General features: G+C 40.0%; 1 protein-coding gene across 5 annotated transcripts in view; it reads left to right on the top strand.

Moving 5' to 3' along the window:
• The window catches only part of tango2 (transport and golgi organization 2 homolog (Drosophila)), a 20901-nt gene extending 8515 nt beyond the window's left edge, over nt 1–12386 (top strand). For 4 of the 5 annotated variants that reach the window (XM_005936875.2, XM_005936876.3, XM_005936874.3 and 1 more), the window contains exons 3-9: nt 425–513; nt 2222–2341; nt 2480–2597; nt 9694–9761; nt 9946–10099; nt 10997–11101; nt 11457–12386. In XM_005936875.2, coding sequence (XP_005936937.1) covers nt 425–513; nt 2222–2341; nt 2480–2597; nt 9694–9761; nt 9946–10099; nt 10997–11101; nt 11457–11577 — 775 coding nt within the window. In that variant the 3' untranslated portion in view covers nt 11578–12386. The remainder of the gene's footprint in view (nt 1–424; nt 514–2221; nt 2342–2479; nt 2598–9693; nt 9762–9945; nt 10100–10996; nt 11102–11456) is intronic. The other variant, XM_005936878.3, reaches the window with a different exon arrangement.
• The last annotated feature ends 1565 nt before the right edge of the window (nt 12387–13951 follow it).

Below are 13951 nucleotides of genomic sequence, written 5' to 3'. Positions count from 1 at the left end.
ATGTTATGTTATGTTATGTTATGTTATGTTATGTTATGTTATGTTATGTTATGTTATGTTATGTTATGTTATGTTATGTTATGTTATGTTATGTTGAATACCATGCATTTGTGTGCGATTGTCAGTCCAGGAGGTTGGACAGAGAGATGATAGAGAGACTGTATAGGAGCACGAAGAACCAGGTGAGCAAATGGGCAGGTAATGAGGTTAGGTGAGAAAACAGCTCTATTTCTAGTTTGCATCTTGTCCAGGTGTATGGAGTGGCAGGGTGGTTCTTAGGCACTACAACAGGTCATCCAACTAAATGAATTGCTTTTTAACATTGTAATGCAATGTTGTAATTGTATTGTAAAGGCATTGTATGCATGGCATTATGATTGGGGGCTGAGCCCCCTTTACAAGTTTTAACCTGTTATGTTCTCAGGCTAATTTTGGCTGCAAACAGAGATGAGTTCTACAACAGGCCATCCAAAGCTGCAGACTTCTGGGGGGCCAGCAATGAGATCCTCAGTGGTAAGCCTGTACATATACACTTGAGACCACCAGTCAAGCTTTTCACTAAACAGCAGTAATTTTTAAAGCTAAAGCTAACACAAATTAGTGAAAAACTTTCTTGTATGTTTTGTGTAAACGTGTCTGTTAGAATTTAATTGCTTATTTTGATTAATATATGCAAGGTTGGTTGGCTTTTTAGTACTGCTTAACAAACTTTACCTGTAAGAATAAAGAGCTTTCATTAATCAAGGAAAAATCCCTTTCCTTCACCTCAAAAATCCATCGCAGAACATCCCCACCCACAGCAAACTACATTTAATTGACTGATGTTCAATACACATTATGGCTAATCAGAAAAAATCAGTCTTCTGTTTTTCTGCTGAGGGAAGAAATGGTGCGATATCCTCGTTGTTCGCCAGTCTCCTCTCCCCTTTGTAATAGAGGGGTCAGAACTCGACTAGTGGGTTCTTAATTGATGGCTGTTTTTATGCAATGTGACAGGAATAAATGGCTCTGTCTTATCTGCAGGGGTGGGGGATGAACGGGGCGTGAGTGTGGTGGGTGGGTAGCAGTAGGGCCCTGAAGGAGACGTAGCATGGCGAGAAGGGAAGTAAGCTATTGGTCCCAGTGGAATTTAGCTAGCTTTCCATCCACCCTCAGAGGAATTAGACCATTTGGCTCTCGAGGTCACTGACTGTATAAGTGGACCTGTCTTTATTGATCACCAGGAAGTGCTGCAAATTTGCAGGGCCTGACATTCTTTGTGTCAACTGGAGGAGAGGGATGTAGAAAGAAAACATTCAGTTACTGATGGACTAAAATAATTCCTGCCATCACTCTTATGAGATTTCATTCCAATTGGACAACATCTTGAAGGTTATATAAGTTTTATACTTCCTCTGATTGTGATGTCAGTGACACAGAAGAAAATATTTTCTATTTGCGCATCTTAATGTGGACTAGATTTCTTACTGCCACTCAATCTATCTACTATATGAAACAAGCTATTTAAGCCGCTCTCCCTTTGAGACTGCTCTCCCTTCAAACCTAATTTCTTTTGATTGGCAGTTTCTTCCAAACAGAAGGTTTTGCACAGTTGGGGGGCGGGGCTCCTGTGTTCACAGCCAGAGCTGTGTGCCTAAAATGGTCATATTTGGGATATCCACTACATATAGAACTATGACCACACACACACACTGACGTCATTATTTGAAACTTTGTCTACTTTTAATATCCACATTTTTAACATTTGTGCATACAGCATGATGTCAAATAGGTAAAAGCATAATAAGACCATTTCAAAAATAATATGTAATATATATTTGCTACTAATATCAGAGAAACTTCAAATTTCCATTACTAATTATTTATTCTTTTTTCTCTTTTTATTATTTATTAACATTTTTCTAACTGTAGAATTCTTTCCCTTTCACATCTTTTGCATATTGCATGAATTTATGTGTTTTTTCTCAAACTAGCACTTAGCTGCAGTGAATAATTAAAAAGTCTGTTTGCCATATGATTAGTGACAAATGACCTAGTTCTTTCTTGAGTTAATCATTCGTTACCCATCATTTGTCCTTGTTAAGGAAAACTGGCATGCAAAAGAAGCAGGGTATACTGAAGAATCTCTGTTATTATCCGTTAAAATCGAGTCATACTCTTTTCATGTGAGGTCTGATGCCCCTCTTTTTTTAAAAATACATTGTAACTCTGTGTTTATCAGGCCTGGACTTGGAGCTAGGGAAGGAAGGGGGGTCATGGCTGGGGATCAGCAAGAGGGGCAAGCTGGCTGCCATCACCAACTACATGGAGGGACGTCCTAACGCTGATGCACAAGGACGAGGTAATCAGCCATGAAAATGTCCCAAGTGCCCCTTTACAGCCTCAGTGTCTAGAATCCATGTGATAATATAACTGATTCTAAGGAATAAGTAGTACACATACATTACATACATTTCTTATTACGTTTGCTAATTTGCAGGATTTCTAGTGTCTCACTATTTAATGGACAAGGATCAGGACAGCTACTCCTACCTGAAGAAGGTGTCGTCAGAAGGCCACCTGTACAATGGGTTTAACCTCATCACAGCTGAGTTCAAGTGAGTAAAACGTGTTGTGAAATCCATCTGCATATTTTCTATGCACTGATAAAGCTGATTCAAATAAGTATATCCATCATGTGGATGCTTACACTAACATTTAAAAACAGACGCTATCCACTGTTGCATTTCATAAGATGAAATATTTTCCAGAGTGAGAAGAAATATGCAAAATAGCCACACTAGGCTGTATAATGTGTGTCTTCTCACAATCTAAACAGTAAAGGAGTCTCTCTTTTTTTTTTTTTTTACTGGGCTTTAACTTTGTTCCTCTGAATTTTGGCCTTACCGCGGAAAGAAAACCACAAAAGCAACATCTTCATCTTTGGAGTGCCAGCCAGGCAGAACTGAAAAGACACTGAGCTGCGAACGAGCCAGCATTAAAATTCCAAAGGAACACCTGTTCATATTTCAGGGTTATAAACAAAGAAACTCTAGACAGCATAAAAAATAACGAAGGCTTTTTTCCCCCTCCCATGTGCTTCACAAGCCTGACTTGACTGAATTTGATGATAAGCATAGAAAAGAAAGAAAATGGGCTCAGTGCACACTCGGATAGCTGTCAGGTTGTCGGCCCATGTAGAGAGCTGCAATATAGTGAAGCCACACTGTTGTCTTAGGGAGCTGGAGCATAGTGTAGCTGATGTAAAGGCAATATTACCTGAAATTACAAAAATGTGTAACATAAAAAGTTTGCTATAAAGTGTTGACGCTTGATGCTGTGCTGCTGATGGTAGAGAAACCGCTCCTGACGGGAGTACAGCCAGCTCTCCTGCTGATAACATTATGACTGCACCTGCCCAAAGGAAAGCGGGGGAAAGGAGAGTTCAGAGGTTAAAAGTTGTATCTCTGTTGGAGAAGAAAAAGTGGACTTTTCCTCCTCTTAACATAGCCTGAAGTAGTTTGTTATCCCCAAAAGAGCTTTCAGGATAGAGAAATATTTTGTTTTTCATATTATTTTCTTTGCCACCTAATAATTTCTACCAACTCCAATATAATGGATAAGGTGCTACTTTTTGAAACAGTATTGTAGGTTGGAAACATCTTCTGTGGCTTTGGTATTGCAAGTTTCAGCAATACAACTGAAAGACTTAAACATATCTCTGTAATGTAGTGGCTCATTCAAAGCTAAGCTTATTTATAGGGCAATATTTTATATGAATTATGAATACAGTTCTGCCAAATATCAACGTTTTTGATCAATATATATTTACCACATGCAGAAACCAATGTCACTCCTACATTTGTGATCGTGGTGTATTCATTTTTAAAATGGCATAATAATAGTAGCACACATTGGCACGACAATGCACAAAGTGATGTATTTTAGATTGTTTGCACTATACTGAGATTCACTGTGTCTCAGTACCATCAATATATTAGGCTACATTCTGTGAAAGCATCATATGAGTTACTGTGGGACTCCTATCGTGCTGTTTGGCTGCTGAGCTTTAAAGTATACTGCAACTCTGGTTCACTTTAAATATAGTTAGCTAGACCTTTTTTGCTTCTCACGCTAATAATTTTCACATCATTTTTTTAAAGTATTTTGCATCTGAGAGACTAGATTTCCCAATCTCAGCAGACTTTGCACCTCAAACTGTGAAGAAAGCCACAAGAGTTCAGCATACCACTGAACCGAGTGAAATACACACATGTGAGATTCCAAACAAACATTTATTCTTAAAGGTCTGTGTATATACTTGTGTATACCTGCACAAAAAGTCAGCTACTTGGAGCTTTATTTTCAGAAGTGTCGGTATCATCTGAGCCTTTGAAAGCTTTTTTTCCTTTTTCTTTTTTTAACCTAGGGGCAACCGTATGACATTATCTAGGTGGCTTAGCTGCTATTTTTGATCAGCTCAGAATATGCAGATGTCCCTGTTAAAACCAGGGGCAGCAGTTACATATGCACAATCTTTTTTAGTAAGCACCATCATTACCAGCCTGTTTGTTATCCACTGCAATGTGCCCAGCTGCCCTGAGGAAATAAGGCGTTTGGTTTCTTTCCGAATCAATAACTGCTGGTGGATTGACAGTAGCTTTACATGACAATTAGAGGCTTTTGGTTTCATCTGTAAGCACAGGTGTGATTTACGATGTGGCGACTGGTGGCAGTGGGGTCAAGATGTGGCACCTTCTTTGTGTAAGTCTCATCACTCTTTACACATACATGAGAGCAAGACTGTACACTTAACATACAAACTATTTGATAATTTATTTATTGCTGCTTATTAATGGAGAGGTCTCACCAGGAATATTCTTTAATCATGTTGGATTGGATTGTGCATGAATAATTTGGTCTGTGGCAGCCTTGCATTTAAAGAAATGTCTACTGGGCCTCACAGTCGTGAAGCTAATGCCATATATATTTAAATTTTGATCTGACTCAGATATTCTCAGCTTGATGCTCTCGAGGCTCCATATCCAACACTTCATCTGACTTGTCTATAGCTCTGGTTTTTGATCCCACTTTAAGTCGCTCTTGCTTTAAAGTCAATGCCCAGAGATTATCCATTTTATTAAATATGTGCTCTGATGTTGCCCGCAAAGAAATGCCTCCCTAATGCACTTTCAGTTTGGCTGTTTAAAAAAAAAAAAAAACAACTTTAGAAAGTGGTTCGATCTTATTGCCTCAAACCCTGTGTTGTAATTCTTGGCAGAAACTTGTTCGGGCTCAAAAAGAAACACAGCGGGGCAGCAGATACGCACATTCCACAGTATCAGGGGCGGATGAACTCTCAACATTTTAAAGAAACTGTACTGTGAGGATTTGTTTTTCTTCTCTCCAAAGTGCTTGTAACATCGCCTCTGGGGAAATCATATTCTGTTTTAGAAGAACAGAAGATGAGATTCTCCTGAGTGGATTACAATAAATAGCACTGCATGATTCACTCCAGATGTCTAAAAATTGCCATACAAATTTAAATGATGTTAATTTTTGCTCTCTGATTGTTTGCATGGTTGTATGCACAGCCTTTTTCTATCAGATGGGAGGTCTGAATTACAATACATCACTGGTATAATATAAATATTTGAAGTTCCATGTTTCCATACAGTATATGAATGTTTTACTAAGAACTACATCTGTCATGTATCTCTTTTCAATCTGACTAGAAATAGTTCCTTGCATTTTTACAGAAACATATTGCCAAAGCCAAAGTTGGAATCACTGATGGTGACTAGGTGAGATGTAGGAACACGTCCTATTCAATGATTTGCTGATAAATCCCAAAGTTTCTGTCTGCTATGATTATTTTTTTCCCTCAAAAATTACCTGAATTTCTTGAAAGCTCACTGATAGGTTTGTAGCTTGAACCTATCCGCTGGAACGTTGAAGACAATATAATTACACTGCAAAGCAAGACACAAGTAGGCAAGCTTCTTCATGTTTCTCGTGCACGGGAGAGAACCGGACAGGCACCGTTCCTTCGCTTGACCCCAGTTGCTCTCGTCCGTTCTCCCGTACCACTGTCTTTTATTGAGGTTACATGAATATGCATAAGTTCATTAACATATGACGTCTACATACACACAAAGAGTACCTTGCCTGTGTGTGTGTGTGTGTGTGTGTGTGTGTGTGTGTGTGTGTGTGTGTGTGTGTGTGTGTGTGTGGACTGCTGATCAAAGGGTCAAACATCCTTGGTCAGGAAGAGGGTAGCCTCCCCCTCACCCTAGATGGTTCATCCTAGATAACACGGTGAGGAAGTCCTGCAGTTCATCTAAACAAAGAGCACTTAGACTAGAACAGACGCAACTACGTTGATTCTACCATAAAACAATAAGACACGGTGTGACCTCTCATGCTCCCAAAGTGCTGTCTAATACACACAAAGTTTGCAGACTATCAAGGATCAAAACCTCTACCAATCTACAGCTAATTACAAAACTCTAAGCATATATAAGTAAATATTTCTAAGCATAAATGGCAATCAACAATACAAACTCTAACACTCACTCAACCATCTCAGCCAACTACACTACAGCTGGTGATGCTCTGCAGCCTCAATATAGAGGACTCTTCATTAGAACACTTCTCAGCTAGCATACTGATTAACTCTCTGACTGAGATCTGAAAAAGCCTGTTTTTGACTCTTCCCTCTTTGTTCTCGCTCTGCCCGATGGTCCCGACCTCCTGCTGTTCCCTCATCTCAGCCCAAATAAACCCACGGCACACCTGATGGGACTTTCAACATTTTAGCCAGTTTCAAACAGCACAAATGGAACTCTCTCTCCATAAATCCTCCACCTGCTGCCACCATGGTCAATTTGATTTGATATCACACGCAAAGTGTGTAGATAGAGCCAGGCTGTTGAGGTATTGTTGAGTGAAGACCTCAATACCAAGACAAAATACTAGTTCAGACAATTTCATTTTTGCAGAGCAGACAAATAAAGGCTTCTCTCTCAGGTTACAGTGCCATCTGGTTCTCATTGACTGGCTACCATGTGCGTGCTTGGATGAGCGGTCACTGCTTTCGCCTTGAGTGAATATTGGCCAGTGCTGATGTGTTTATAGTTGTTGGTTTAAGAAGCCATGCTCAGTTCTGAGGTTTAAAAGAGATACAAATATTTCAGCGAAATATGCGTGTGGTGTGAATGAGACACAGCAGGTCCATACATCAGTTTTTAGCCATCCTTATTGACCGCAGCTACACATACATCACACCACAACAACCCCAATTCCCCGGCGGGCATGATTGCGGATGCCGTGCAGGTGCGTCCGCCCAGCACCGCGTCCACGCCCCACCACAATGCGATATACATTTAATACAAGCAAGATTATAAATGGTAAATGGCCTGTATTTGTATAGCGCTTTTACTAGTCCCCCAAAGCGCTTTACACACCATCCACCCATTCACACACTGGTGGAGGCAAGCTACAGTTGTAGCCACAGCTGCCCTGGGGCAGACTGACAGAAGCGAGGCTGCCATATCGTGCCATTGGCCCTTCTGGCCCACACCAGTAGGCGGTAGGTGAAGTGTCTTGCCCAAGGACACAACGACTGAGACTGTCCGAGCCGGGGCTCGAACCGGCAACCTTCCGATTGCAAGGTGAACTCCCAACTCTTGAGCCAACGATCGCCTCGATGAGCATTCGGATGGGGTCGGCAACTCCAGGCCTCGAGGGCCGGTGTCCTGCAGGTTTTAGATGTGTCCTTGATCCAACACAGCTGATTCAAATGGCTAAATTACCTCCTCAGCATGTCTTGTAGTTCTCCAGAGGCCTGGTAATGAACTGATCATTTAATTCAGGTGTGTTGACCCAGGTGATGTCTAAAACCTGCAGGACACCGACCCTCAAGGCCTGGAGCTACCCACCCCTGTCTTACACCATTATGTTTGTGTACCCAGCCTGACTTAAGACAATGCTTTTCACCACATCATCATGTCAAACTGAGTTATTGGGGAATTTATCATTTTTATCGACTTTAATAAGAAAATTAACACCATAAACTAAAATTTCAGTTCATATGTAGGAGGAACATAAGCGCAGTATTTACACCTTTTTTGAAGCAGTCAGCTTTGAGTCCTTACTCCTTTCAGACTTGTTTGAGCTAAAAAACAAAAAGATCTGATTTTGCAGGCACACGGCCCCATCAAAAATGGACATTTGAAGATTGGAAAACCAAGCCTGTTCTGATGGGTCTTCTGTTCCACTGAGGCTGGCATGTCTGACAAGCATGTTTTTGTTTTTAAAATCAATTATTACCTAAATGTCAGGCTGATAGCATTGGCAAGCTTCTGTTTATTTTCCCGTGGGACGTCATATTCATTCGACTTAGCTGGACTCCTGGTTGTCCACATTCCACCTGCACAGGCTCTAAGCCCCACTAGTGGAGACAAACCCACAGTTTGAGAACCCCAGATGTAGGGGATGATTATGTAAATCAGATCAACATGGCGCTAAATCTGAAGGAAATGCTCAACATCTTGGGCAGTCCATGAAGAGAGGAAATGAGGGTGTGAATTATATTGTTCATGTTCCTGTAGAGCAAAACATAACTAACCACCTACAACTAAGAGATTTTTCAGCATTGTTTAACTGACCTGTTTTAATTGGTTATTCTGTAAATGATCAGAAATGGTTTCTTTCAGGCAAGTGAAGTTGAGAAAAATGTAATCAGTTGAAATATTTGGGTTTTTTTGTTGAAAAACCAAGCAGGCTCATTTGATTATCAAAGCCGTTACAAAATAATGTTCTTTCAATTTACTAATTCATTAATAGACTTGTTTTTCTCAACGTGACATGAAATCTTTGTTAATAATGGCAAATATTCTCAGCTTGTGGTGCTAACAGGTCAGACCAAAGGCTGTCTAATATGTACTTTGGCTTTTAAAACTATTTAGTAAATGTATTTGCAGAGTAAAAGCCCAGCAGCATATTGTGCCCTTGTCTTGCCAGCTCTCAACTGGGAAACTTTCCAAGTCAGATGTTGAAACAGTGTTGCACCACATTTGAGATTGACTGATGCCACTGGTATTGCTGTCATAAAACTGACATCAAAAAAACGAATTCCACTACTGCTTCAAAGGCTTCGATCATAATTTATTATTCACTCTCCTGTACCAAGGCTGTGACAGATGCCCTTGATGTCGGATAGATTTTTTTCAGACTGAATAAATTCCCTCTAACTGAGGACTTTGCAAGGAGATCTAACACCGTAACTAAATGGCTTTTGTGGTAGTCAAGGGTATTTGCAGCACTAATTTTTACTTTGAGACCTTAATTTCACCCAGTTGTCCTTTGTGGATAACATCAAAATTGTTCTAGTGTGGTATAGTATTTTAACTTTCCCATTTGAATTGCGTCCAGCAATAACACAGGCTTCTTAATTCCTATTTTCCAGGGCTGCAAAAAAAATGCATCATTAAAAAATGCTATATGGTGCAGTTTGTTATTCTCTTTCACCCTCAGCGCTCATTTTCCATGTTTCCCTGAGGAATGCCCCTTTGAACTTTCTCTTTGCTCTATTTCGCTTTATTTCAATAGCCTCAAAGTCTTCTGACTCCTGACACAACAGTCATAATTAGACATAAACACGTTTGATTATCATAAAATGTCTAATTTCCCATCTTACTGTGTCCTCTCTAGAGCTAAACAAGACATTGTGTGTTACTATGGAAACAGAGGCAGCCCTGAACCCATCCATCTAAATCCAGGTCTGTGTTTTTAGTATGGTTGCTGTAGAAACCTTTCATACCTTTCCTCCTGGCCTATGGCTGGCTCATGTCAGTCTGACATTTCCGCAGTGAAATTGCTCTCAGATTGAAGAACACACCAGAAAGACGCTAGCAGAGCTTGCTAATGTTTAAATTTGTCTGTATTTATCTTGTTCCCCCTCAGCAGGAATCTACAGCTTGAGCAACTCGCTGCTGGATACTCCATGGAAGAAACTGCTGAAAGGCAAGCAACACTTCACCAGCGTCGTCAGCGACCAAACGCTCTCTTGTGATGGGCTGGTGCAAGAGCTGCTCAGTGTCCTTAATAATGAGGAGCTGTAAGTTCACAAACACCCACTTAAATCTCATTCAGCTGCAGTGCATTTTAAATTGTGTGTATGTAGGAGATGCAACTGAAAAAGCCTGATACTCTGCTCATGACCTGCTCTATGTCCTGAGCTACAGCCACCCCACCCCAACAACAGAAGCGACTGTTGTTGTTATTTTGCACTATCAGAGTAAAAGTGAATTGAATCATTCACTTTTACTCATTGACTATAGATTACCCATAGATGTGAATGTCAGTGCATTTGAGCTCTGTGCCAGACTGTCAACCTGACATAGGCTCCAGTCCCCCGGTGACCCTGAAACGGATAAGCTGAAGGGGATGGATGGATTGATATATAAGATAAACAGGTGCAATCAATTGAAGCATAATTTAAGAAGAGGGTGAAGGGTGTTGTCTAATAGACCAATAGACATCCCTGTCAGTACCAGAGCCCGCTCAGCGTGGTTGACAAATTTGACACTAAATTAATTTTTATTGTTTCAGTTAACTAAAATATTTTCCATATCTAGTTTTAGTTTTTAATTTAGTTTAATATACTTTAATAATCTTGCACAGCTTTGAAGACCCTCAAATGAAATTCAGATATAAGGGTCGCTGTGAGGAGATCCAGCACATTAATCGGTCACACATGGAAGGTGGTTAGACTTACAGGGAGCGATCACCAATAGCACTCAGCTAGAATCACTGCATTTGGTATAATCTGACCCAAGTTTCCATGCAGACACCCATACACTTAAAGGGTATTGGTGGATTTTATGGATCGCTCAGAAATGGGATTTGCTTCAAGAGCAATAAATAATGAAAAAAGTATTAATGCATGTGCAATTAAAACCCGACACGCTTTCTAAAGTTATCTGTTTTGTTTTTGTTGTTGTTGTTTTAACAGGAACACACCTGATCCAATTCAGGAGACTCAGGGTGATGGTTATAGCAAGTCCATGATCCAGGCTCTGTCAGCCGTGTGTGTTCGCTCCCCTCATTATGGAACAAGGTCAGAGCCTTCCTCACTCACCAGATATCATTTCTCTCTCCCCCCTTATGTGTTCACTGGTGGTGACTGACACTGCTGTGCTAGACAGCAAGATCACAGAGCAGTGAACTCTTGGCACACAAAAAAAATCCCCAGTGTAATCAATCCTCCACAGCAATGAAACACTGGATTATTGGGTACAGACACTCTCTTGTAGCCAAAAGGTCAGAGCGTTAGTGCTTTCCAAAGCTATCAAAACATCATTTAGCAGGGCAGCGACAAACAGTGTCTGAAAAGTGACTTTTTATAACCACTGTCATACTTATTAGATATTAAATTTATAATTGTTTTCTTCTCTGTATTGTTATCCATTCAGAACCAATACAATTATCCTGATAGATGCAGAAGGGAATGTGATCTTCACAGAGCGCACCATGCTTGACTGTGACACAACCAAATGGAGCACCAGTTCTTTCCAGTTCAAACTGCAGGAGTGAAGACACAATGGAGGAAACCTACTCTGTGCCTTTCTGCATCATCTCTCCTTCCGTTACCTTTTCCTCACCATCTCCTTCAGCTGAGCCTCATGTGACCGCAAAGACTCATCAGCACTTTTTTTATTCAGCTAGTCACTAGCTGCCTCGTTAACATCAGTTTCATATATTTCTTACTTTTGATTTAATTTAAAGATGTGTGCTAATTTTTTAAAAAAAAGCAAAGATGCCAAAGGACATTTAGAGTTTTGTAGAGGAAAATATTTTACCTACATGTCATGAACCTTCTCAAAAATTATAGATTGAATGTAATTTGGTAAATATAAGATTGGTGTGATGCTATTTTCTGTCATGAACGCTAGACATTGTGGCCCTTTCACACATATGGCAAAAGACAGGAGATGATCTGTGTTAGGCACATTACATGCAGTACGTTACGACTGGTTCTGACATTAGTGGTTTTAAATACAGCTTGTCTGGGTGAAGTGTAGAAAAGCTCGTCTGCGGTGCATGAATACATGCTTTTTGGTGTCCGATGTAACCTTCCATCCATGATTTACATTTTATGCTCTATTTTCAGGCTGCAGGCTAAAATGGCATTCTATGACAAGTCCTAGGGTCACATATATTTTTCTAGAAGACTTAAGTTCACACGAGTCATCACCAGGATTACTGGCTACTTTGTAAGTTTCTGATTACCCTTTCATTGGTGTTTAGGTAATTTTGCGTCACAGCATCAAATGTTTCAATGCACTGTTAAATGCACTGGATCTTGAAAAAACAGCCTGAAAATAAATAACAGTTTATCCAAACACCTCTCTTTTTGATTGTTGCATTATGATTACGGATACAAAATAACTGTCAGGAGCCATGTGCTCACACACATATCAGTATAGGCCTAGGAAGCTGGCTCCGCTGCTTCCTGTATGACTCTAGGATTTACCCACATGCAGGTGACGTATGAGTAATGTATTTATTAATGTGAAGAAAGCTTTTTGTAACCAGATTGAACCCATGGTTAATTTGACTTCTGTTCCCTAAAAAAAGAGTTCAAACTTGATATGCTTTGTGAGTAATATGTACATATGTATTTTGATCTTTTGTTAGTTTTTTCCATTTAAAATCTCCCTATGGTCATTTAACCAGTATCCCTGGTTTGCAGTGTTATGCCATTGTATGTACTTTAGCTGACCTGCAACTGTTTTCAAACAGTGACCCCTCCTGCCTGTGTGGAATATTGCACCCTTCAGGATGTACCTGAACATTTGGTGTATTTAAAGATTACCTTCTTATTTTTTTTAACCAGCAGAATGGGCACTGGTATCTTCACATCAATGTTTTAAAGCAATACAGCATCTAAAGAGGTGTAGAGGAGTATAAATCTAGACAAGTACAAATAGAATACCAGTGGCACAGCATTAAAAAGTAATGCAGTTTTTATTTTTATCTGATTAATTTCAGCTGTGAAACAAATTTGTGGTTGTATTACCATCACTCCATTTTATAGGCTGTATGTAAACATCTTTATAGTTTTCTTCATACACTGTGTGCTGTAAGCATCCACCAGTCCCCAGAATTAGCACTCTCTGCTAAAGGCAGCAAGAGTCCACTCGACAAAACCAAAGCATGTTCTGTAAGATTTTGCATCACTGATTAAACATATCTGAATTTATTGATTCATGCAGGAGGTGTGTAGCACATGCTCACTTTAATGTTATGTTATAATTTGGTTGCTCTTCCCATTTTTAAAAACGTTATCCTTTTTTAATGCTTGTCGGCTACCCCTTGTAGTCAAAGTGTGCATAAAGGGATTTCACGCAATATCAGGAGTTTCAAAAATGTGAACCATCCCACTGGATGGCTTCACATTATGTGAAAATGGGGGAGGGGGGATTCCAGTTATTCAATGGGACGCCGTTTGTAAACTGAATGATGCTGGAATTAGTAGCAACATTTTTCCACATTTAGCTCCAAGCCTTATTAAAAACATGTTTTTTCAAGTCATTTTTCACAATATTCAAATTTCCAAAGAGGAATTGGAAAATGTTCTTTCCCTGAAAATGTCTTTTACTGAAGCTGCATCTATCCTCTCCATCTCAAGGCCTACTCTGTAAGACTATCATAACAAGTAAGTTATACAGTCGCTTACATTTAATGCTTCATTGAGCTGTATGTTTAAGTGTAGAAGAAAACCAAAGATCAAAGACGACACAGTTCAGTGCCAGCTAGCAAAGATGATGCATTTTGTCCTTTGGATGTATCATATTGCTGGTCTCTGTCAGCCTCTGTGGACCTTCACCACCATCTGCACCACACACGAGGGTTTGAGCCCATATTCAGATAGAGATGCAGAGTCGTTCACCAATAGCTTCCCAGC

The sequence above is a fragment of the Haplochromis burtoni genome, unplaced genomic scaffold, assembly GCF_018398535.1.
Source record: "Haplochromis burtoni strain Fernald_Lab_line unplaced genomic scaffold, NCSU_Asbu1 Contig_226, whole genome shotgun sequence".
NCBI classification, from domain to species: Eukaryota; Metazoa; Chordata; class Actinopteri; order Cichliformes; family Cichlidae; genus Haplochromis; species Haplochromis burtoni.
This window is presented reverse-complemented; position numbering and strand designations above follow the sequence as displayed.